At 37.7% G+C, this 23,033-nt stretch overlaps 2 protein-coding genes across 8 annotated transcripts in view; one reads left to right on the top strand and one right to left on the bottom strand.

Moving 5' to 3' along the window:
* The first annotated feature begins 41 nt into the window (after nt 1-41).
* RNF139 (ring finger protein 139) overlaps nt 42-23,033 on the top strand; it is a 36,765-nt gene continuing 13,773 nt past the window's right edge. The window contains exons 1-2 of one of the 3 annotated variants that reach the window (XM_008689332.2): nt 154-575; nt 10,393-12,871. In XM_008689332.2, coding sequence (XP_008687554.2) covers nt 395-575; nt 10,393-12,203 — 1,992 coding nt within the window. In that variant the 5' untranslated portion in view covers nt 154-394 and the 3' untranslated portion in view covers nt 12,204-12,871. Of the gene's footprint in view, nt 576-10,392; nt 12,872-23,033 lie in introns of those variants that run through there. The other 2 variants (XM_040625869.1, XM_040625870.1) reach the window with 2 other exon arrangements.
* TATDN1 (TatD DNase domain containing 1) overlaps nt 13,057-23,033 on the bottom strand; it is a 42,936-nt gene continuing 32,959 nt past the window's right edge. For 4 of the 5 annotated variants that reach the window (XM_008689329.2, XM_040625873.1, XM_040625871.1 and 1 more), the window contains 3 exons: nt 17,939-18,009; nt 16,600-16,726; nt 13,057-13,242 (listed from right to left, as the gene is read on the bottom strand). In XM_008689329.2, the coding sequence (XP_008687551.2) occupies nt 13,146-13,242; nt 16,600-16,726; nt 17,939-18,009 (295 nt within the window). In that variant the 3' untranslated portion in view covers nt 13,057-13,145. The other variant, XM_008689330.2, reaches the window with a different exon arrangement.

The raw sequence follows: 23,033 nt of genomic DNA on the forward strand, positions 1-23,033 counted from the left end.
ATCAGCGGCGCGGGCTCCGCGGTCTCGCGTGACCGCGGGTACAGCCTCCTGGCCTCCAAACAGCAGCAACGGCAGAGGCAGGCGGGCGAGGTCAAGATGGTGGCTCCGCGGGCGGGGGAGGTGTTGGAGGGAGGAGGAGCCAGACCTTAGCCGACCGGAAACACCGACACCCAGAGGCCTCCCGGGAGCCGCCGCCGCTGCCTCAGCCGCTGCCGCCTCCGCCGCCTGCTCCAGCTCGAGAGACGCGAGCGGGCGGCGGGGCGGGCCGTAAGAGAGCAGAGGAGGGAGGGCGGGGGCGGAGTCGCCCGCCTTAGCCCCCGCCCCTGGCCGCGGTCCCGGGCCCTGCCCCGCGCGGCCCTCCCCGGCTCGCCCAGCCCCGGTGTGGCAGCGGCTCATGGCGGCGGTGGGCCCCCCGCAGCAGCAGGTGCGGATGGCCCATCAGCAGGTCTGGGCGGCGCTCGAGGTGGCGCTCCGGGTGCCCTGCCTCTACATCATCGACGCCATCTTCAACTCCTACTACGATTCCAGCCAAAGCCGGTTCTGCATCGGGCTCCAGATCTTCCTCCGGCTCCTTGGTAAGGGGAACGGGGTAGCTTGCGTCCCGGGACGGCTTTGAGGGCCGAAACGTGCTGCAGGGATCGGGCGCCCGCGCGCAGTGTGTGTATGTGTGTTTGAGAACCAGTTTCTTCGCCAATAGGAGCGTCTTTGCAGGTTGGGAGGGGAGAAGAGATGACACTTGTCTCAGAGTTGACAGCGGAGCGGTCCTCCTGAAGAGTCAGCCCTCTGTTCATTTTTGCAACCGAGGGTGGGGAGAAAGCATGGATGTGTGAGCATGCGGCTCTTTGCCTGCTGTTTCTCTTGGGGAATGAGTGCTTGGCGTGCCGCGTCTTATGCGACAGCCTTAGAAAAACAGCAACTGTTTGCCCCGATCTCGCCGTGTGTGACCTTGGACTTGTAGTGCCAAAGCCTGAGCCTCAGTTTCCCCCTTTCCAAAATGCAGAGTACTCGTATGTTGTCACTTCTGTATCCACGGGGTCCACATGATCGTGAAGTATCTGCGGTAAATGACATCCAAAAGAAAGAGACAGGGTTTTGAATGTCAGACCTTGAAACCATTACTAAAAATGCTCATGAGGAAGGCGATACTTGTAACGAGTCCTGAAATTTTCCATGAATAGAGAGGTATTGAAAATGGCTATAAAAACGTGGCTAGAAAGTGATGAGACTTTTCCAAAAGAGACTTATGAAAATCAGTGTCTTTGTTGCATATGAATGGAGTGTTAAAAATCTCTTATGTTTCACTCCCCATCTTCGCTTGCATTACCACTTGCATTTATCCATAAAAGAATTTTTTAAAATAATTGAAACTTGGCAAATTTCGTTGATGAGGTAATTCTTGTGATCAGTTTTTAGTAGGCTTGTGACTTTGAAGTGTTGCTGAGGAAGGGTTGATGATGAGATCCTTACCAAGCCTTTCTGAATTAGGAGCCATCTGTTGCTTCTTTATTCCTCCAAAAAAAAATGTTGAGTTTTGTTATTGGCAATAAATAACATTTTACATTTGTTTGGTACTTTACTTTTGTAAATCATTTTCACTAACCTAAACTTTAAACATCTCTCAGAGGTGGATTGTGTTAATCTCATTTTTTAAATGAGGAGACTGAGAGCTATAGAGTTTTACTGTGTTTTGCTTTTGATATAAAGCAATTAAGTGGTTCTCAGAGCCTAGGCTTAAAAATCTTCTGACATCAAGGATGGTTCACTTTCCTCCTCCATACAGCTGCTATCCAGATACAGAATGATACAGTAATGATCATATGCTAGATCTTAAAACTAACAGATGTGAATGTGATGTTCTTTCTTTAGCACAGGACTTCTTGGTAACCCACCAGCTACTTAATCCCAGTCATTCCTACTTACCACTGCAAAAGTGTAATGCCCTCATTATTTGTGGCAAAAGCAGAGCTGTGTGATTTCACAGCGTATACAATCTTTACGTTCTACATCTGAAACTAGTATGTTATATGTCAGTTATACCGCAGCTTATAAAGAAAGCATTCACTAGTTTTAATCTTTCATACTTAACGTATTTTGCTTAATTCTGGTAGTCATGGGTAGAAGTGATTTCAGTTAAATAACGTTAAAGTGAAATTAGTAAGGGGGACCTGTTGGGGAGGCATTTTATTTCTGCCAGTTAGAAACCACTCATCATGATCATAAATTAACAGGCAGTTTCTTATCTCAGTATAGTTACTCAGGGGTTCCAGCTGAGCCTGATCAGCTGCCAGCCCTCTTGCCCTGCCATACCTACCCACGTTTGTTGATGATACACGTGCAGGCAAGAGAAAAATTATCATTTCTGTTCCTCAACTCCGCAGGTTGGGAGAGAGCTTGCTAGAGAGAGAACAGAAGCTAACAGACTTCTACGGAACTTTATCAATTTTGGGATAACCCAAGTGCTGCTTTGGAAACTAACTGAATATAACATAGACAAGAGGGGATAGGGAGGGTGACTTTCCTTGTTTCTGTTTTGAGAGGAGGTCATCTTGGAGAAAAAAAAAAAGTAAAGGAAAAAAACAAAAAACAAAATAGCCGTGTTTGAGGGGATTCATCTATTCATTGGCAAATAGTGTAGCCACTGCCTAGAATATTCTTTTGGTCTGTGACTGCATATCCTCTGACAGTCCCTTTGTGACCAGGTGCTTTAATGCAGTGCTCTTAGAGTTGAGCTTTAGGCTAAGGAGCTTTAAGGAAAAGGGAGTATTTTCCTTAATTAAATCATTTGTAGTTTAAGAACACTGAACAGTAATTTTGGTATTTCCTTGTAATTCATGCTTATTTTTGTAGTAAATTATGGAAGTTAGTATTCGACAAGTTAAAGTAGAATGTGACCTCAGGCAAGTTATTTAACTGCTCTGTACCTCTCTTTTTTTACCTTTACATTTTTAAAGATGGGCAATGATGGTCTGTCATAAGGTGTTAAGGACAATAAATGAGTTAGGGTGTAAGCTCTTAGAATAGTACCTGGGACCTAGTAAAGGCTACTAAGTGTTAGCTCTTAAACCTGATAACTTAAAAAAAAAAAATTTCTATACTTCAATTAAGACCATACCAGTACAGATATTTTGGTCTTTTGAAGGCATCAACGTAATTTTGGTGCTTTGCTCCTAGAATTTTTGTTTACACTTTGTGAGAAATATTTTTTCCAAATCTATTACCTGGACCGCACCTTACATTATGCCAGTGTACTTTGCTAATTTTTCACATTTGTGAGAATGATAAAATTCTTTTTTTTTAAAGATTTATTTATTTATTTAGAGAGAGAGGGAGGGAGAGAATGCACAAGCGGGAGAGGGAGAGAATCCCAAGTAGACTCCCTACTGAGTGCAGAGCCTGAGGTGGGGCTTGATCTCATGACCCTGGGATAATGACCTGAGCGGAAACCAAGAATCAGACGCTTAACAGACTACACCATCGAGGTGCCCTGAGAATGATAAAATTCTTAAAAACTGGTTTTGTTGCTAAAAATTCCCCCTGAATAAAAACAAATGTCTTCAATATTTGAGGCCTATTCAATGAGGCAGCTCTTGTTGTTATTGATAGTGATAGGTTTGTGTGTAAAAGATACTAAAGGATAGTTGAAATTAATTGTTCTACACCTGGTTAGTTTTTTTTTTTTAATAATTGTAGACGTCAGTATTACTATATATAAATCTCAAAACTTGTCAGTCTCACCTTTTTCTTTAAAATGAAGTTGTAAAAATGGAAATCTATTCTCTAAGTAAAAAGCATTACCAATTTTATATCTCGTCTCTCAAGAATTTACTCTCCTCCCCCTACAAAAAAATACTACCACTGCACTTTTGGTATCAAACTAATGTGAGAATTTCAGCAGATCAGAATATAAAGCATCTCATTTTAGAGATCCAAATAAAATCAAATCACGATATATAGAGTATTTAAGAATATTAAGCTATTCTTAGGAGGTGTTAAATGCTAAATGAAACACAACCCAGTGCAGCATAATGCTGAATTAACAAATCTAAATCCAAGGCAGAAAATACAAGCATAGAAGTTTGTTTTAATAGTATTATTCATGTAATGATAACTCATTGAAGTGGAAAGTCCTTTTTAAGTATACAAGAAAACCCCAAAATTACAAAGGAAAATTTGATAAATTCAAATACATAAAAATGAAAAACTTTTTTATGACAAAATTTTTTTTTAACTCTTAAAAATGACACACTGAGGATACTATTCACATTGTATGAGATCGAATAAAAATTTTACTCTGTCATTAAGAAAAATTTATACTCCCGGAGAAAATGGGCCCAGGATAAGCAGTTCCCAATAAATGAAATGCAGATGGTCAGTAAGCAAAAGAAAAATAACTCAGCTTCATTTATAATGAAAGAAATGCAGTCAGAACAAAATTTCAGTTATCAGATTGGTTGAAGAGTTCAGTGTTCAAATAAAAACTAGTTTGTCAAAGGTGTGGGGAAATGAGTAAAGTTATACAGTTTTGGTATGCTGTCACTTCTATGTAAAGGCATTTGGCGCTAGGTACTGAAATTCATCATACACCTTTTGACTCACAATTGTAAGAATTTGACCTAGAGACATAGTTGTACTTGTTCAAAGACTATGGGAAAGGATTTTCGTTGCAGCATCGTTGGTAATAACAACATAAATTATTTAAATATCTATTAAAAGGGAATCTGTTCTTTGTATTAGGTTTAGACATACAATAATGAAGTTTTTGAAAAGAAAGTTATTTTGGTGCTGTAGAAAGAACTCTGAAAACCTTTGAAGTGAAAAAACACTGAAGCAGTAGTAATTTTGACAGGGATAGATTAAGACTTCTCAGCAACACTATTGACACTTTGGACTGGGTAATTCTTGGGGAGGTGGGAGGTGCTGTTCTGCGAACTGTAGGATTTTTAGCATCCTTGTCTTCTACCCATTGCATACCCACTAGCACCCCTCTTCCCCTTTTGTGATTGCTCAGAATGTCTCTGGATATTTAGATATTGCCCAATGCCTGGTGTGGAGGTAGGGAGGTGGGTTGGTGCAAAATCTGATCTTTGTTAAGAATCGCTGAGATAGACAAATAGACCAATAGCACTGAATGGAAAGCCCAGAAACAGAGCACCCATGTATATAGAGAAACTTGATGTGTTTCAAAGGCAGAACTGGAGTGTATACATGGAGGTAAATACAGACTATTCAGGTAATGGTCATTTAGTTATATGGAAAATATTATACTGGATTCCTAACTACCAATATATAAACAATTCTAAGTGGCTTAATACCTAAATGTGAAAAGCAGAACTTTAAAATTTTTAGAAGAAAATAAAGGAGAATATAGAGGTTTTTTTAATCTTAGAGAAGGGAGAAATTCTTTAAAAATATATGAAAGTCGGATGCCTGGATGGCTCAGTCGGTTAAGCATCTGCCTTTGGCTCAGGTCATGATCCCTGGGTCCTAGGATAGTCCTGCATCAGGCTCCTTGCTCAGCGGGGAGCCTGCCCCTCCTTCTGCTTGCCCCTCCCCCTGCTTGCCCATCCCCCTGCTTGTGCGCTCTCTCTTGAGCGCACTCTCTCTGACAAATAAAAAAATATATATGAAAGTCAGGGTGCCTGGGTAGCTCAGTCAGGTAAGCGTCTGACTCTTATTTTGGTTCAGGTCATAATCTCAGGGTTCTGATGTTGAGCCCTGCATCGGGCTTAGTGCCGGGTGTGGAGCCTGCTTAAGAGTCTCTCTCCTTTTTCCACTGCCCCTCTACCCCTCTTAAAAAAAAAAAAAGAAAAAAAAAGCAAACACACATAAATCTACACATATATACATATATATACATGAAAGTAAATTTATAAATATTGGTAAATCCAACAGTATTAAAATTAAAAACCTAAAAAATCAGAAACATGAAAAGACTAGCCACATACCTGGAGAAGATATTTGCATTACAGGTAACTGACAAAGAATTTGTAGTCAGAATATTTTTAAGTGTCTGTAATTCAAGAAGGAAAAACAACTCCATAGATAAATGGACAAAAAAGATAAATTGGCAATTCAGAGGAAGACGGATGAATGGGCCAATAAATTAGAAGATGCCCTCTTTGATAAGTAATCAGAAATGCCTTTTTTTTCCTAAAGGTAAAAAAAAAACTCCACTTTTACAATGAGATCCCCTTTCGGTAAAAGCAAAAAAGAATGTGTTTATGAATGTATGTTTATTTATGCAAAACTTTATTCTTCCTCTAATACCTCTAAGTTTTACTTTAAAAAATTATATTCAGATTTCTTTTTAGTAAAAACATGTTAAAAATCTTAGAAGCAAAAACTTAGTGTTCTTATTAATAAAAGAGTTAGAATACCGTTTTTAACCCAAAATGAGAGTTTGACAGAAAAATTTTCTTTATACTCTGGTTTATTTTATCAAGTATACCTATAGATTAACATTTCAAGATATTTTATTTACTTTGTCGACATTTCGTTGCTGAGGGCTCCCTTTGGATTAGGGTAATCATAACATTTCTGTGCTGTTCCATCTTTGTAGGCATTTAAATGTTTTTCCACAGTTTTCTTTAGATCATGTTTAGAAGGTATTGGAAGATACCCGGAGAGTTATAAGTGTTTTGTCTTAGTTCCTTCTAGTTTTTAGTCCTAAGTTTCCAGGCAAGGTTAAAGAAGGTATGAATGTGTTTTTACACATAAACGGGTTAAATGCTTTCTTGTACACCGTGCCTGGTAGTGTTTGTTTTGTTTGCTTATTTTTGGTAGTCAAATTGCAAAGGTCCTCAACTCTCTTGAATTGAGTTCTATGTATCTTCAAAGCTCCTGAATTGATTTTGGTACTTGCCTGTTTTCCTACCCTGAGGACTTCAGTGACACTCGCATCACCGGAGAGCTGCATCCCTGAGATGTGCTTTCAGTTACTTCTCTTCTCCTGGGTCCCACGGTGATTTTTTTCTTCATAAAGTAGCATTTATAGTCTTGATTGCTTCTTCAGATCACTCTTAAATCCTAATGAGAAACTCTACCCCTGGGCTTCATTTTCTTAGGCCTCTAGGATAAATACCAAGAGTTTTATATCTGAAGTTGTGAAAATGCAACAAAGTTTGATGCTATTGACAATACTCCCTAAAGGCGATAAGGGGGAATGTTACTTGAGAGACTTGTTACTTGGCACGTTGGCTTTTTCTATGAATGAGAGCTGATTTTTCCTACATTCCATACATAGGAACATGAGTATAAAAGGAAAATGTAAGCACCTTACATACATGCAACTTTTGGGTAGAATTAAAATAATTTTATACTATTCTTCAAGTATTTCATCATTATTATGTCTTGGGGTATAATTTTAATCAAGAGAAGAGTGGTATCTTTTTTTTTTTTTTTAATTCATTTGAGACGGAGAGAGCATGAGCAGGGGGAGAGGCAGAAGCAGACTCCCTGCTGAGCCGGGAGCCCTAAGTGGGACTCCATCCCAGGACCTGGCGATCATGGCCTGAGCCAGTGCAGCCGCTTAACTCTCTGAGCCACCCACGCGCCCCAAGAAGAGTGGTGTCTTATTGTTACTTGCTAGGATACATACAGACTTTGAGGATAGTCTCACTGTGCTGTCTAGCATCTTCTCCCCCTTTTCCCTTTCAGACGTTTGCATGAAGCAAAATAGCACTTTTTCTACAGAAATATTTCTAAAAATCAAATCATTCCTTCATTTGTGTGTAAAAATAAGCTTCAAGGAAAAAAGCTATTAGAATAAAAAGGACTGGTTTATAAATTACAGCAGAGTTCATGAGTAGTCACAGGTAAAGATTAATTTACCCCTTAGTGAATAGCAAGTTGACAAAAACACTTTACAGTCCCTGTTTGGCTTTCTCCTTTTTTAAGTGGCATAAAATAGAACTGAAGTTATTTGGGTTTTGTTTTGACTTGTTTTAGGAGATTAAGTTTTGTCTCAGGAAAAATACTGACTTTTTTCTATGGAGAGAAAGCAAGATTACATATAGTGGCTGAGTTAATTCCATTCCCTGTTACCTTACATGAAAATGTTTCTAAACCTCCAAAAAAAAAGTTATTTTCTATTGAAAGGACCTATTCCCAGCTGTCAGCTCTTTGGGAGATTATTAGTGGCCCATTTGCTCCAGGAATCAGGTGGTTCTTACACAGAGACTCATGTGTCTTTCACGTGATTGTGTCCTTTTGTTCTCCTTTTCACAAATAACCTGACAGGTTGGCACAGGATAAATTTTAAGTTCATGGGCATAGCCATCATTTAGAATAACTAGCCCTTGCTTTTATATGCAATAGGTTGTAAAATGCCTCCATCATAATATGCAGTGTCTTTTCTTGATTACGTGCTGAAATAGGGTGGATAGATGATGTTTAATTTGGGGTTTGCTGCTTTTGCTGTACTCCAAGCTCTGGTTTCTCAGCTTTGTCTTAGCTTTTCATAGGTTTCAATTTCCATGTGGGCTGTATTTTGTGGTTGCCTTTAAAAATATAATCCAGAATTTTACATTAACATTTCCCCAGTGTTATTTAAATGAACAATGAAATAATTTATTTTCTGCAGAATATTTTGGGATTCATAATGTGCAAGGTAGGATCCTTGCTTGCTATTACAGGGATACATTATATAACGGGGTGGATGACCTCCTCAGATAACTACAAACTACAGTATCCGGTAGTGTGTGAGTATTGGGCCTTTCACTGAGTTCTGTTGGTAATTTGAAAGATCAGTAACGATCAGAGAAAATGGTCTATTGGATGGGTAGGATTTGAACAGTCCGGGCTTTGGGAAGCTCACCATACCAAGCAAGAGAAGAATGTAAACATAGCTGCAGTTATGGCCGAGAAAGGGGTGTGTTGCAGAAAGTCTGGAGTGGTGTGTGTGTTGGGAGGAATACCACATTGGATCCTTGAGTGTTTGGACAAGGAATGTGGATTTTTGTTGATAGTAATTTCAAGGGCTGCTGCTTTTGAGCAAAGAAGTGAAGAAAGGCACTTTGGATAGATGGGATTGTAGATAGATTTGGATAAGAGTTTTTAGAGACCAGCTAACAGGTTGGTGTCACTGAGAAAAGGGAGGTAACAGGTGTTAGTAGAATTGGCAAATAACTGTCAGAGTTTTAGGGTGCGGGGCTAGAGGTGCCATTAAGAGAATAATGGTACTTTTAACTGAAATTGGAAATCTCAAGAGTTATTTGAAGTCAGTTAGGTTTTAGAGATTTTGAGTGTTGCAGTTGTAACTAGAGGTGGAACCAGGTGAATTTTTAGATATCCTTTCCATATTGAAACCTTGGGCAATAATGTTTATTGTGACCTCACAAAATTTGTCAGAGCACAGAGGAAGATGGTGCTGGATGCACATCACACACATCCCACTGTACTTGGTTACATACGGAGTGGGGGGGGACTTACTCCATTTTTTAAAACATGTTTTGGTTTTCTGAATGTTACTTTTTGTAATTCGAAGAACAATAAAAAGGTTTGACTGTTTGTAGTACGAGATACAGTAATGTACAGGAAAAGGAACCTGGATGATGTTTCTGGAATCTGTAGGAAAGTATATAGGGGGGGAAAACCCCTGAATTTGGACTCATGGGAGAATGCACAAATTTAAGGAGCAGGAAAAATAAAAGCCAGCTGGAGTTCACTGTTTGAGAAAAAGAAGGCTTTAGGTGTAAGTATAAAAGTTAAACTCAATTTCCTAAAGAACACTTCTAAGAAAAAGAAATCTGAGATTTAATAGGAACAAATATTTGCATTTTGGTTATTCTTGATTCTTAATGTATTTTAAAGTAATGGAATTGTTTTAAATATTTTTAGTGGTTATGAAATTATAAAGGACATATTCTTTCAAGATTTAAAAACTTGTTAAAATGTAGGTATCACTAACTAATCTTGGAGATAATCTATTAATCTGGTGTCTGGATATATAGTACTACTAGAATTTGGAACTTTAAGGAATAAGATTTTAAAAAATAGTATGATCTGTTCTATTGAACTCCTGACTTTACAAAACCTCTCTTGGCCTTTAAGCCTAAATTGTTTTGAGACTTAATGTTCATAACTTTGAAAATATTGTATTTCCTAATTAAGGGAAGAAGGGCATAACTTAGTACAAAAACATTCTTTAAAAAGTTGTATTTAAGGAGCACCTGGGTGGCTCAGTTGGTTAAGTGTCTGCCTTTGGCTCAGGTCATGATCTCGGGGTCCTGGGATTGAGCCCTGCATGAGGCTTCCTGCTCAGCTGGGGTCTGCTTCTCCCTCTGCCCCTTACCCCGCTTTTGCTCGCACGTACGCTCGCTCTCTCAAATAAAGAAAATCTTTTAAAAAAATGTTGCATTCAAATGACCTTTTTTTCCTTCTTATTTTTTTTAGGTATATTTGTATCCAGTATTGTTCTGATCTTGTCACAACGATCACTTTTCAAGTTTTACATGTACAGTTCAGCCTTTCTATTAGCTGCAACTTCAGTGTTGGTAAATTATTATGCTTCTTTGCACATTGACTTCTATGGTGCCTACAACGCATCAGCTTTCGGAATTGAGCTGCTTCCTCGAAAAGGGCCCTCGCTATGGATGGCACTCATCGTTCTACAGCTAACCTTAGGAATTGGATACATTACACTACTACAAATTCATTCCATCTATTCACAATTAATTATTTTGGATCTCTTGGTTCCTGTAATAGGCTTAATCACAGAGCTACCATTACACATCCGAGAGACTTTAGTTTTTACTTCTTCCTTGATTCTCACATTAAACACAGTGCTTGTCTTGGCAGTGAAACTTAAGTGGTTTTATTATTCTACACGATATGTTTATCTGTTAGTGAGGCACATGTATCGAATTTATGGATTACAGCTATTAATGGAGGACACATGGAAGAGGATTCGTTTCCCAGATATACTGAGAGTCTTTTGGCTAACAAGAATTACAGCTCAGGCTACAGTGTTGATGTACATTTTAAGGATGGCAAATGAAACGGATTCCTTCTTTATTTCTTGGGACGATTTCTGGGACCTCGTTTGCAATCTTATAATTAGTGGGTGTGATTCTACACTAACCGTACTGGGCATGAGTGCTGTAATTTCCTCAGTAGCCCATTATTTGGGCCTTGGAATATTGGCCTTTATTGGATCAACTGAAGAAGATGACAGGCGGCTTGGTTTCGTAGCACCTGTTTTATTTTTTATTTTGGCTCTTCAGACTGGCTTAAGTGGGCTAAGACCGGAAGAGAGACTTATTCGCTTAAGTAGAAACATGTGCCTTTTATTAACTGCAGTCCTGCATTTCATCCACGGAATGACAGACCCTGTATTAATGTCTCTCAGTGCCTCTCATGTGTCATCTTTCCGTAGACATTTTCCTGTGCTCTTTGTCTCTGCTTGCCTGTTCGTTCTTCCTGTTTTACTCAGTTATGTTCTTTGGCATCACTATGCACTAAATACATGGTTGTTCGCAGTTACAGCCTTTTGCGTGGAACTCTGCTTAAAAGTAATTGTTTCTCTCACTGTGTATACGTTATTCATGATTGATGGCTACTATAATGTCCTTTGGGAAAAGCTTGATGATTATGTCTACTATGTTCGTTCAACAGGCAATATTATTGAATTTATATTCGGAGTAGTAATGTTTGGAAATGGAGCTTACACTATGATGTTTGAGTCAGGAAGCAAAATTCGGGCTTGTATGATGTGTCTACATGCATATTTTAACATCTACTTACAAGCGAAAAATGGCTGGAAGACATTCATGAATCGTAGGACTGCTGTTAAGAAAATTAATTCACTTCCTGAAATAAAAGGGAGCCGCTTGCAAGAAATAGATGATGTATGTGCAATCTGCTATCATGAGTTTACAACATCTGCTCGCATCACACCATGTAATCATTATTTCCATGCACTTTGCCTTCGGAAATGGCTGTACATCCAAGATACTTGTCCAATGTGCCATCAGAAAGTGTACATCGAAGATGATATTAAGGATAATTCAAATATATCTAACAACAATGGATTTATTGCACCCAATGAAAATCCAGAGGAAGCTGTGAGAGAAGCTGCTGCTGAATCTGACAGGGAATTGAACGAAGATGACAGTACAGATTGTGATGATGATGTTGAGAGAGAAAGAAACGGGGTGATTCAGCACACAGGCCCAGCAGCTGAAGAGCTTGATGATACTGATTAACAGAGCGTTTACTAATCATTGAGGTTATTTGTTTAAAATTCAGTTCGTCCAAAATGGAGTAATATGCTTCACTTCAGTGTGTAACCAAGCACAAAAACAGTATCCATGTTGAATCTGTGAATGGTTTTCCGTTTACTGTGATGTGCTGCTGTAAATATACCTCTTTAATTACTTCTGGTCTCTTTGGTGACCTATTTAAATTTGTGTACATTATTGTACATAGAATAAAATGTTTTCACGTTTTTATGACAAAATTTGAACAAATAGCTTTTTAATAGATGTAATGATAATACAGTGCGTCAGCTGTGCCAAAGATTCCTCAATGAAAGCATATAAAAGTATCTAACTCTGGACCCTAGTTTTCTTTAAAATGGGTGGGAAAATGAAAATGCAAATCAGAGGAAACCACATTAAGCCAAGGAAATAATTTGGACCAGAGGATAAAAGCTATATGTAGAGTATTTTAAAACGAAGGAGAAAATAGGCTGCCAGAAGAGACTTTTTTGGAAGTTTGAGTGTAGCACGCGGTTGAGCTGGGTTCGAAAGTCATGATCCAGAGATTGTGTAAGAGTTGAGAAACAGGCTTTTATCAACTAAACTTTGGTATAAAAACCAGAATGTGCTAATTGTTTAATTTTGATGTAAATAAAATCAGTATGTTTGTTGGCCATTCTGTTTGCAGCGTTGACATAAAATTGTCCTTTCAGACTTTTGAAGAGATTACAAAATGAATTACTGGGAATTTTTGTTGTTATAAACTAAGACCTTAATTGATACTGAAATTCTGATCTGACTTGATGGATAAAAGTGAGGGGGATGGTATGTAGTAATATGGAATACCTTTTTAGACGACTTCCAGAGAATTCCTTTATTCAATCTTTAAGTTTTACCATGAAATTTTACATACATGATGGGAAATGGAAAGAACATACCAATTACATGTCAGGAAAAAAATATTTTAATGGTGTTGTTATATAGTGTATTGGCTAATTCCAATGGATCCTGCTCTCTTACGGCTGACATTATCTCCAGTATTTGACTAAAAGAAAACAAAACAAAACAAAATGGATGGTTAAATTTCCAAGTACATGCTCAGTTTTAAAGGTATTCGTTTCCACATAAAGGAAACCATTGTACTAGCACTTTTCACATAAGCAGCTTAACAGGTATAAGGTTTTTCGCACTATCAACAGAAAAGTTTAACTGTTATGATATGTAAAATGAGTGATTTGAGACAAATTTCTGGGGCTGTCTTGCATGTAACTAGAGCCAAGGTCCAGATTCAAATACATTTGAAAATCAGCCCACATTATGTCAACCACAACTAATGGAACTAACCCAGTGAAAATGAAGAGTTCTTTTAAACTGTGGGTCATTATGCATTCATTAGCGGCTCATGATGAGCTTTCAGAAAATTGTAAGAAAAGGAAAAGTACATTGCACTTAGGGAAGTACTGTTTCATTTCTGTTTGGGTTTTATATCTGTACATGTGTGCTGAGTCACAAGGTATGTGGTATTGTGGGTATAGCAAAATTTGAAAGCCACTGCTAAGAGAATTAGTCCCAGAAGCAGCAAGAAATTGCCACGTCATGACCAGCACAATGACAGCAAAGGAAGTTAGAAGTTATTTACTTGGAACAACGTATGGTTATCGGGGTGGGGGTTGGAGAGATGCTTTTTCTCCTGTCCTTTTTCCCTGCAAGACCAAGACTAGCCCAAGTGTCAAATCTTTCAGTTTCTGTGCCTAGAATAATAATCAGTAGTACTGTTCTCTAGCAATACTATATATAGATGTTTTTGTACATGAATTAGAAAGTTCTAAAATCCAAATTAAACATTTAAATATTCGTTAATATTTTTGTCCCTGGTATGGGTTTCTTAAATATGAACACCTAAAGGATTTAGAGATTAACTGGAAGTTTTATATAATCATAATGGAACAACCGTGCTTAATATAGACTAAATTTTTATCTAAATTAAAATGTGCTAAAAGCAAATATATTAACATTTAAATTGACCCAATTTTCTTAGTAAACTACAGAATTTTCCTCTTAACTACTCAGTTGGAACTTACCTGCATAGTATTGTGTGAAATCAGTATGATTCCTGGCACCCATCTCCCTTTTAGTTCTTTCTCTATGCTGATAATGTTACAGCTTTACAAAAAAAAACAAAACAAGAACTTCCCCTTTCCTGCTTAAAATCCTTTGGGTCCTGATGCAATCTGAACTACTGAGGCTGGCATAGGAGAGCCCTCACCAGTCTGGCCTCACCACCTTCCCAGACTCATCACTTACCCGTGCATCCTACTTTTTGCCACACTAAACTCATTGTTTCCCACAGAGCAGCCAAGCCCTTCTGCGGTCTGCCTTTGCTCGAGGTGTCTGTCTTGGTCTGGCACAACACCCAGCTGTACCCCATGAGCAGCTGAAGTGTCACCTTAGTTAAGCTGTTTCTCCTCAAGGCAGGCAGGTGCCACGTCCTAGGGTCCTCGTCATATATTTATACCTCTGTAACAGCACTAACGTCTTGGATTATACTTTCTGCTTATTTGCGCCAGGAGGGCAAGGATCCCTGTCTGATTCCTTCAGTGTCTTATCCAAAGTGCCTGGCAAAATGTATCTAGTCATCTGGTGGATGGATGCAGGGCAGGGACTGTCCTGATTCTTCTAGGTAGCCTCAGTAACTTGAACCTTTGCTGACATGCAGGAGCTTCAAAGTGGGTTTCAAGGAATTTAAAATCTAAAAGGGAGGAAAGATCTCTATAAAAATCATTAAAACATAAAACTGTTAATAGATGGATTTGATAAAAATGACTTTGTAAGTAGGAATTCATTAGTAATTAGCATTAGACTAGAGACGTGTGTTTTTACAATGTGGTTTAAAAATCTACAGTTTGTTGGGGCGCCTGGGTGGCACAGCGGTTAAGCGTCTGCCTTCGGCTCAGGGCGTGGTCCTGGCGTTATGGGATCGAGCCCCACATCAGGCTCCTCTGCTATGAGCCTGCTTCTTCCTCTCCCACTCCCCCTGCTTGTGTTCCCTCTCTCACTGGCTATCTCTATCTCTGTAGAATAAATAAATAAGATCTTTAAAAAAAAAAAATCTTCAGTTTGTAAATGCCGGCTTTCCCAAGCCCCGCAGCCGGTACTCATGACTGCAGATGAGACTCCAGCTTTCTTGGTTCCTAACAGTCTGCATTTGGAAGACCTTACAGTTCTGTTTTGCAAATGTGTCACTAAAGTCAATGGCTATACTGTACTTAACGTTAAGGCAGTATAGAAACCTGACTTGGATAACTGCTGGCAAATACTTCCCCCGAAGCTGGCTACTAGAAAGAGACCAGTTTCTTGTCTTTAGTGTCCTATTAAATATCTCTAAAGAATGATTCTGTAATAATTGTCTTCTGTCTTCTGACTGAATGTGCAACTACTTACAGTTCATAAAAGTTACAGGTGATTCTTTACTGATCAGAATTTAAATATATTCCTCAGCCTATGGGTTTGAAAACATTCATTTTTAAAAATCCTTGCCAACACCAGCATGTTAATGAAGGAAAATCTTTCCAGTATTATTTTTATAGAATAAATCTTCAGTTCTCTGCCTGCTGAATTTTTAGATCGGCTTACCTAATACTCTTTTCTGTTAAAAACTACTAAAAAAAATGCATATGGAAGGAATTATTACAACCTAAAAGTAACAGTTCAATTGCCTGAACTGGTAAACCATACTAGACTGATATAACCTAGATATAAATTATCTGCTTATGCAGACAAAAGCCGGATGATGTGCCCATCAACATGATACAAACTTACCCTGGAAGTTATAAACGCTATAGCTCCTGAACAGCTGGATGGTAAACAGCCCCTCTGTTCATATGCTCTATACTATACTCAAAAACTGATGTTGAATTACTGCTTGCCCCCACCCCCCAACTTTTGGGTTAGAAAAAGGAAATCCTTTCTATAACTTGACCTTTTTGTTCAGAGGCTTGAAGAAATGTATTACTACTTAGGTTTTTCAGGTTGTCAAATGATTTAAAATACACAAAAAGGTCTCCTGCTAAGAGTGCATTTTTATAACCATGAGCAAGGAAGCTGCATGAGAATCTTTTTTTTTCCCTTTCCTACAAAATGACAAATGACCAAATCACATGAAGTTTTCACTCCTGTAATAAAACCACTTTTAATGAGTCGAGAGGTTGAGATGATGGGAAAAGAGGAGCCCAGACAGAGCAGTTCAGGTGCCGAGCCTTCCACATCACCGCATTAAAATGGCGGCTTTTGATCTGAACATTGGGATGTCACCCAACTTTAATTCGGTCCCTTGAGTTCATTTTGAAATGGCATTTGGTGGTTGACTTTAATGTTCTGAAGACCATGAAAACAAAATACTTACATTATATGGCAGGGTTCATTCCTGTCTTTTATGCAGTGCCCATTTTCCCACTTCTTTTTGGTAGGAAATGAAGTTTTTATATATTTTGATCCAGCATGTGTACTTTTCACTCCACACCAAGGTGCGTCTAGAGTTAAGCAAAGAAAGAAGTCTCTTACAAGGTTTATCTTTAAAATCATTGTTTTCTTCATGAACATTATCAAACAGATATATAACTTCTAAAATGTAAGTCATGATTCAGCTTTAAAAATGGTAAAAAGCAACAGCACAATTCTAAGCACAAGATTAAATGCTGAACTGTACACAATTTTAAATGCCTTTTTAAAAATTTTTAAAAATGCTTTCTAAGAATCATTTTCATTGTATTTTTTTCTGCTAACATTACTGTTGGTGTATGGCATACTTTTAAAAAAGAAAGCTAAAAGAAGTACAAACTGTAACCTGAAAACATTCAAGTCAAGCCTCTATTTGCCTCTACAGAATGTGAAACAGTGGCTTTAAACACTGGGATTGGGCACTTGAGTGGCTCAGTTGGTTAAGCATCTGCCTTCGGCCCAGGTCACGATCCTGGGGTCTTGGGATCCAGCCCCACATCAGGCTCCCTGCTCAAGCAGGGGGGTCTGCTTCTCCATCTCCCCGACCCTCCTCCCTGCTTGTGTTCTCTCTCTCAACTAAATAAAAGCTTTTAAAAAAAATACTGGGATTATTCACTTACCTCTTTCTTTAATAAAGAATTATAAAAATTCACATATTTTACAAGCATTGTACTTCTAATAAAATCATTTCATTTTCATGACTCTCCAAGGAAATAAACCTGATTTCTTCAGGATGGCTTAGTCTTGACTTTACTGAAAAAGCCCATATGTGTAGGTAAAGCCTTGAGTTCAGGGTTAGGTAAAATGTTTAGCTTCTAACCTTAAGAGGCAACAGATTAACTTCTAAAATATCCTGACTAAACCAGTTTGATTTAAATTCTTGTACTTTATTTTAAATTGAAGAATTAAGCCATTACAAAGAAAACACTATAAAAAAAATTAAGTTTTTGAAACCCCAAGTGAGATACTTCATTAAGACTACTTGTTTAATAAAATATTTATAATTACAACCTCCTTAGTTACATATTCTAATATTCCTTTTTAAAGTGCTTATTAGGCTTAATCAAACTTCTAAAATTGAATAACTTGATTGCATAAATACTTTCTATCAATTGATAAAAAACCCCAAAGATTTTCTGAAAAGTACAGCTGTTGAAGCTGTGAGTGAGCTGTTCTAAGATATTTTTTTGTCCAGCTCTTTTTTGATATGGTGTAATATGAAAATTCTAAAAGCATAAACTTACCAGTTTCAATCATTAGTTTTTCACTAGGTATTGACTTCAGAACTTCCAAATTAGCCTCAGTTTTCAGTGAGCTTAAAAAAATTTATAGATATATTTAATCAACTTTTTTTCATATTACAAACTTATCTAAAACAGATTACAAGACCTCTCAAGTCCCCAAACAAAACTTTGGTTGGCTACAATGGCAATATATCATTTCTGACCTTACAGAATCTAGATTAAGATCTATTCCAGCCACACTCAGCCTTTAACAGGATGCAATTTTTTGTGTTTATCTGCTGACCAATAACTTTCTGAATCTGTGTAAAACAACTTTTTAAAGAATTTGTTTGCTTCTTTCGGTAATTTGCCTAACTTAGGCTCAAAATGCTGAGTTTGAAGGTATGGCCAGTTCTGTTACAGGCCAAATACTGCTAGGAAGGAATCAAAGTTAATGTTTCACTAATCAGCAATACAATCTTCACAAAGGACGAAAATCACAATCATAGGACTAGGAGTATTTAACAATGAATGAAAACCTAATTAGATGTCCTTTTCCCCACACCTGGAAACATGATCTTCCATTACTCTTGACATTCTGAAACTTAATGTGTCTGGGCAAGAGCCTTTTTTCATTCATTTAGGGGAGTTAGAACCCTTCCAATTTAGACCCCTCCCCCCAACTCTGGGAAAAATTACGGGAAAAAGGAATTCTCCCCTTTTGTTTTCTCTCTCCGCTCTTTCTGGGACTTGCATTGGTCAGTTTTACAGCTCCTGAATTGGTCTGCTAAGGCCCTGTTTTCTCCTTTTCTGGGAAATTAACTTTCATTTCCTTAACTTTCATTTTCAGACCCTGAGACAGACTGGAATTATTGGTCCCACTTCTTCACTTTCCTTTAATAGAAATGTATCTGCACCCTGCCATGGTTTCTTAGTAGGAAGAAGCTTGAATCTGGCCATGGCCTCAAGACTTGCTTTGACCAGATGACATGGCTAGAGGCTTGAAAATGCACTTTTTTGATTTTGATGGCACTTTTGTCATCTCAAAGTAGCATGCACTAAATAGCCATTATGCCTCTTCAGGGTGGGCACCCAGAATGAAAACACAGCTCAGATCTGAATTCAGCACGTGCCTGTGGCAGAGAGATCGCCTCTCTCAATCAGTCAACCCTCAGCTAACCCAGGAATATGAAGAAAATGTTTACTGTACTATGCCAATGAGTTTTAGGATGGTTTGCTATATAACGTGACGATGATTAATACTGTCCTGTATTTTTAATTTTAGCATATATTTTTTTATTATGGAGAGATTAAAATATATGTAAAACTAGAATACAGAATCCCCATGTATTCATTACCTGGCCCCGATCTATTATCAGCTCCTGGCCAGTACTATCCCATCCACTCATCCCAAACCTCTCCTGTATTATCTTGAAGGAAATTCAAAATGTGTAGTTTTCAACATTCTAGCATTTATTTCAGAAAATATTTCAGCATGTATCTCTAAGCATGAAGTTTTTGTTTTTTGTTTTTTATCATAATATATCCGGTATTCAGACTGTCTGAATGTCTTACATTCGTCTTGTTTGTCCAACTCAGGACCCAGATGAGGGCCACACATTGCAGTTGGTCAGTGTTCTAAATATCTGCACCTGTTAAGTTTTCCTGACTCTCTTTCTTCCATTAAAATTTGTTGAAGAAACCCAGTTGTTTGCCCTGAAGAGTTTCCCAGTCTCGACTTCGTCTGTGTTCATCTGGATTTGGGTCTGGGCTCTGTATCCTGTTCCACTGTTCTAGGTGTGTTTTTGGCCAGAACCACACAGTTTAGTAGGTTCCTAACGTATGTTTGTTTTAATAGGAGTATAGTGGACATACAGTATTATATTTGTTACAGTGTAAACCACAGCGATCTGACATTCGTTTACATCACCAAATGCCAACAAGTGTAACCATCTGTCACCATACAAACTTACTACAACATTACCATGTTCTCGATCTTGTACTTTGCATCCACATGACTAATTTGTAACTGGAGTTTGTACCTCTTAATACCCTTAAAACAGCCACCAGTTTATTCTCCATATTTTTGAGTTAATTGTTTTTTGTTTGCTCATTTTTTATTTTTTAAGTAGGTTCCTCACTGGGTGTACTTTATTTGAAAAGTATTGTAGGATTAAGCCATTATAAAGATGACACTGTATAAAAAAAATTCTGAAGTTTTTGAAGCCCCAAGGTGAGATACTTTGTTAAGACTACTTCTTCAATAAAATATTTATAATTACAACCTCCTTAGTTACCACATACTCTGACATCCCATTTTTAAGTAGTTAGGCTTAATCGAACTTCTAAAACTGAAAAACTTGATTGCATAAATACTTGTGCCAGTACCACATAGTTTTGATTACTACAGCTTTGTTGTATAGTTTGAAATCTGGGATTGTGATTAACTGCAGCTTTGTTCTTCTTTTTCAAGATTACTTTGGCTCTCTGTGGTTCTATGCACATTTTAGAAGTTTAGTTCTGTGAAAAATACTACTGGTGTTTTGATAGGGATTACACTGAATCTGTGGATCGCTTTGGGCTGAATGGACATTTTAATAATATTAATTCTTCCAATCCATGAGCATGGTATATCTTTACATTTATCTGTGTCATCTTCGATTTCTTTCATGAATGTCTTACAGTTTTCAGAGTATAGGTCTTTTAACTTCTTTGGTTAAATTTATTCCTGGGTTGCTTTTTTTTTTTCTTTTTGACACACTTGTCAATGGGATTGTTTTCTTAATTTCTCTTTCTGCTAGCTCATTTTAGTGTATAGAGACCCAACTGATTTTTGTATATTAACCTTCTCTCCTGCAACTTTACTGAATTCATTTATTCTAATGGTTTTATGGTGGAGTCTTTAAGGCTTTTTCTAAAAATACTATGTCATCTGCAAATAGTGACAGTTTTACTTCTTCCTTGCCAATCTGGATGCTTTTCTTTTTCTTGTCTGATTGCTGTGGCTATGACTTCCAGTACTATGTTGAATATAAATGGCTAGAGTGGACATCGTTGTCTTGTTCCTAATCTCAGAGGAAAAGCTTTCAGCTTTTCATCACCAAGTATGATGTTAGCTGTGGGTTTGTCATATATGGCCTTTATTATATTGAGATATGTTCCCTCTATACCCACTTTGTTGAGAGTTTCTATCAAGAGTGGATGTTGAATTTTGTCAAGTGCTTTTTCTGCATCTATTGAGATGGTCATATGATTTTTATCCTTCATTTTGTTAATGTGCTGTTTAGTTGGCTGACCTAACCATTCTTGCATGCCTGGAACAAATCCCACTTGGTCATGGTAAATGATCCTTTTAATGTATTGTTGAATTCAGTTTGCTGATATTTTGTTGAGGAATGCCTTATCATGTTTATCAGGGATAGTGGCCTGTAATTTTCTATTTTGTAGTGCCTTTGTCTGGTTTTGGTTATCAGGGTATTGCTGGTTTCATAGAATAAATTTGGAAGCATTCCTTCCTCTTCAATTTGTTGGAACAGTTTTGAGAAGAACAGGTATTAACACTCCCTTAAATGTTTGGTAGGATTCACCTGTAAAGCCATCTGCTTCCAGACTTTTGTTTGTTGGGAGTTTTTTTAAATCACCAGTTCAATTTCATCACTAGTGATCAGTCTGTTCAGATTTTGTTTCTTCCTGATTCACTCTTGGAAGATTATATTTTTCTAGGAATTTACCCATTTCATCTAGGTTGTCCAATTTGTTGTATAATTTTTCATAGTAGTCACTTATAATCCATAGTATTTTGTGGTGTTGGCTATTTCTACCCCTGCATTTCTGATTTTGAGTGTTTTTTTTTTTTTAATAAATCTGGCTATTGATTTACCTATTTTGCTTATTTTTCGAAGAACCAGCTCGAGTTTCATTGGTGGTTTTTTTCTCGTTTCTTAAGTCTGTATTTATTTCTGTTCTGATCTTTATTATCTAATTTTCAATTTGATTTGTTCTTTTTCTAGTTTCTTCAGGTGTAAGGTTAGATTGAGATTTTTGTTTTCTTGAGGTAGGCCTGCCTGTATTGATCCAAACTTCCCTTTTAGAACTGCTTTTGCTGCACCCTAAATATTTTGAACTGTTGTGTTTTCATTTGTCTCATATTTTTTGACTTCCTCAATCTATGGGTTGTTCAGTAGCATGTTGTTTAGCCTCCATGTGTTTTTTTTCAATGTTTTTCCTGTAATTGATTTTTTAAAAAAGATTTTATTTTTTTAAGTAATCTCTATACCCAATGAGGGGCTTGAAGTCACAATCCTGAGATCAAGTCGCCTGTTCTACAGACTGAGCCAGCCAGGCACCCCTCTGTGATTGATTTCTAGTTTCACACTGTTGTTGTCAGGAAAGATTTTTGATAGGATTTCAGTCTTCTTAAGTTTATGGAGACCTGTTTTGTGGCCTCACATGTGAACTATCCTGGAGAATGTTCCATGTACTTGAATGTGTATTCTGTTTTTGGATGGAGTGTTCTGTAGATCTATTAAGTGTGTCTGGTCTAATATGTCGTTCAAAGCCACTGTTTCCTTATTGAGTTTCTGTTTGAATGATGTATCCATTGATATAAGTGGGGTGTTAAAGTCCTCTACTGTAATTGATGACTATCAGTTTCTCCCTTTATATTGTTAACGAATTGCTTTACATATTTAGATGCTATGTTGGGTGCAGAGATTTACAATTGTTATATCCTCTGGTTGGATCCCTTTATCATTACGCCATGCCCTTGTCTCTTGTTACACTACACTTTAAAACAAAGGCTGTATCATTTAAGTATTGCCATTGCAGGTTTTTGTTGCTGCTGCTTCTATTTGCATGGAATATCATTTTCCTCACACTTTCAGTCTGCGTGTGTCTTTAGGTCTGAAATGAGTCTCTCATTAGCAGCATATAGAAGTTTTTGGTTTTTTTAAATTCAGTTACCCCACGCTTTTTGGAGTATTTACTCCATTGTTTAATTATTGATAAGTGTGTGGTTATTACCATTTTGTTAATTGTTTCCTGGTTGCTTTCGTAGTTCTTTCTTCTCTTGTTCTCTTCCCTTGTGGCTTGATGGCTTTCTTTCGTGTTATGCTTG

This window comes from Ursus maritimus, unplaced genomic scaffold, assembly GCF_017311325.1.
Source record: "Ursus maritimus isolate PB19 unplaced genomic scaffold, ASM1731132v1 scaffold_9, whole genome shotgun sequence".
Classification (NCBI taxonomy): Eukaryota; Metazoa; Chordata; class Mammalia; order Carnivora; family Ursidae; genus Ursus; species Ursus maritimus.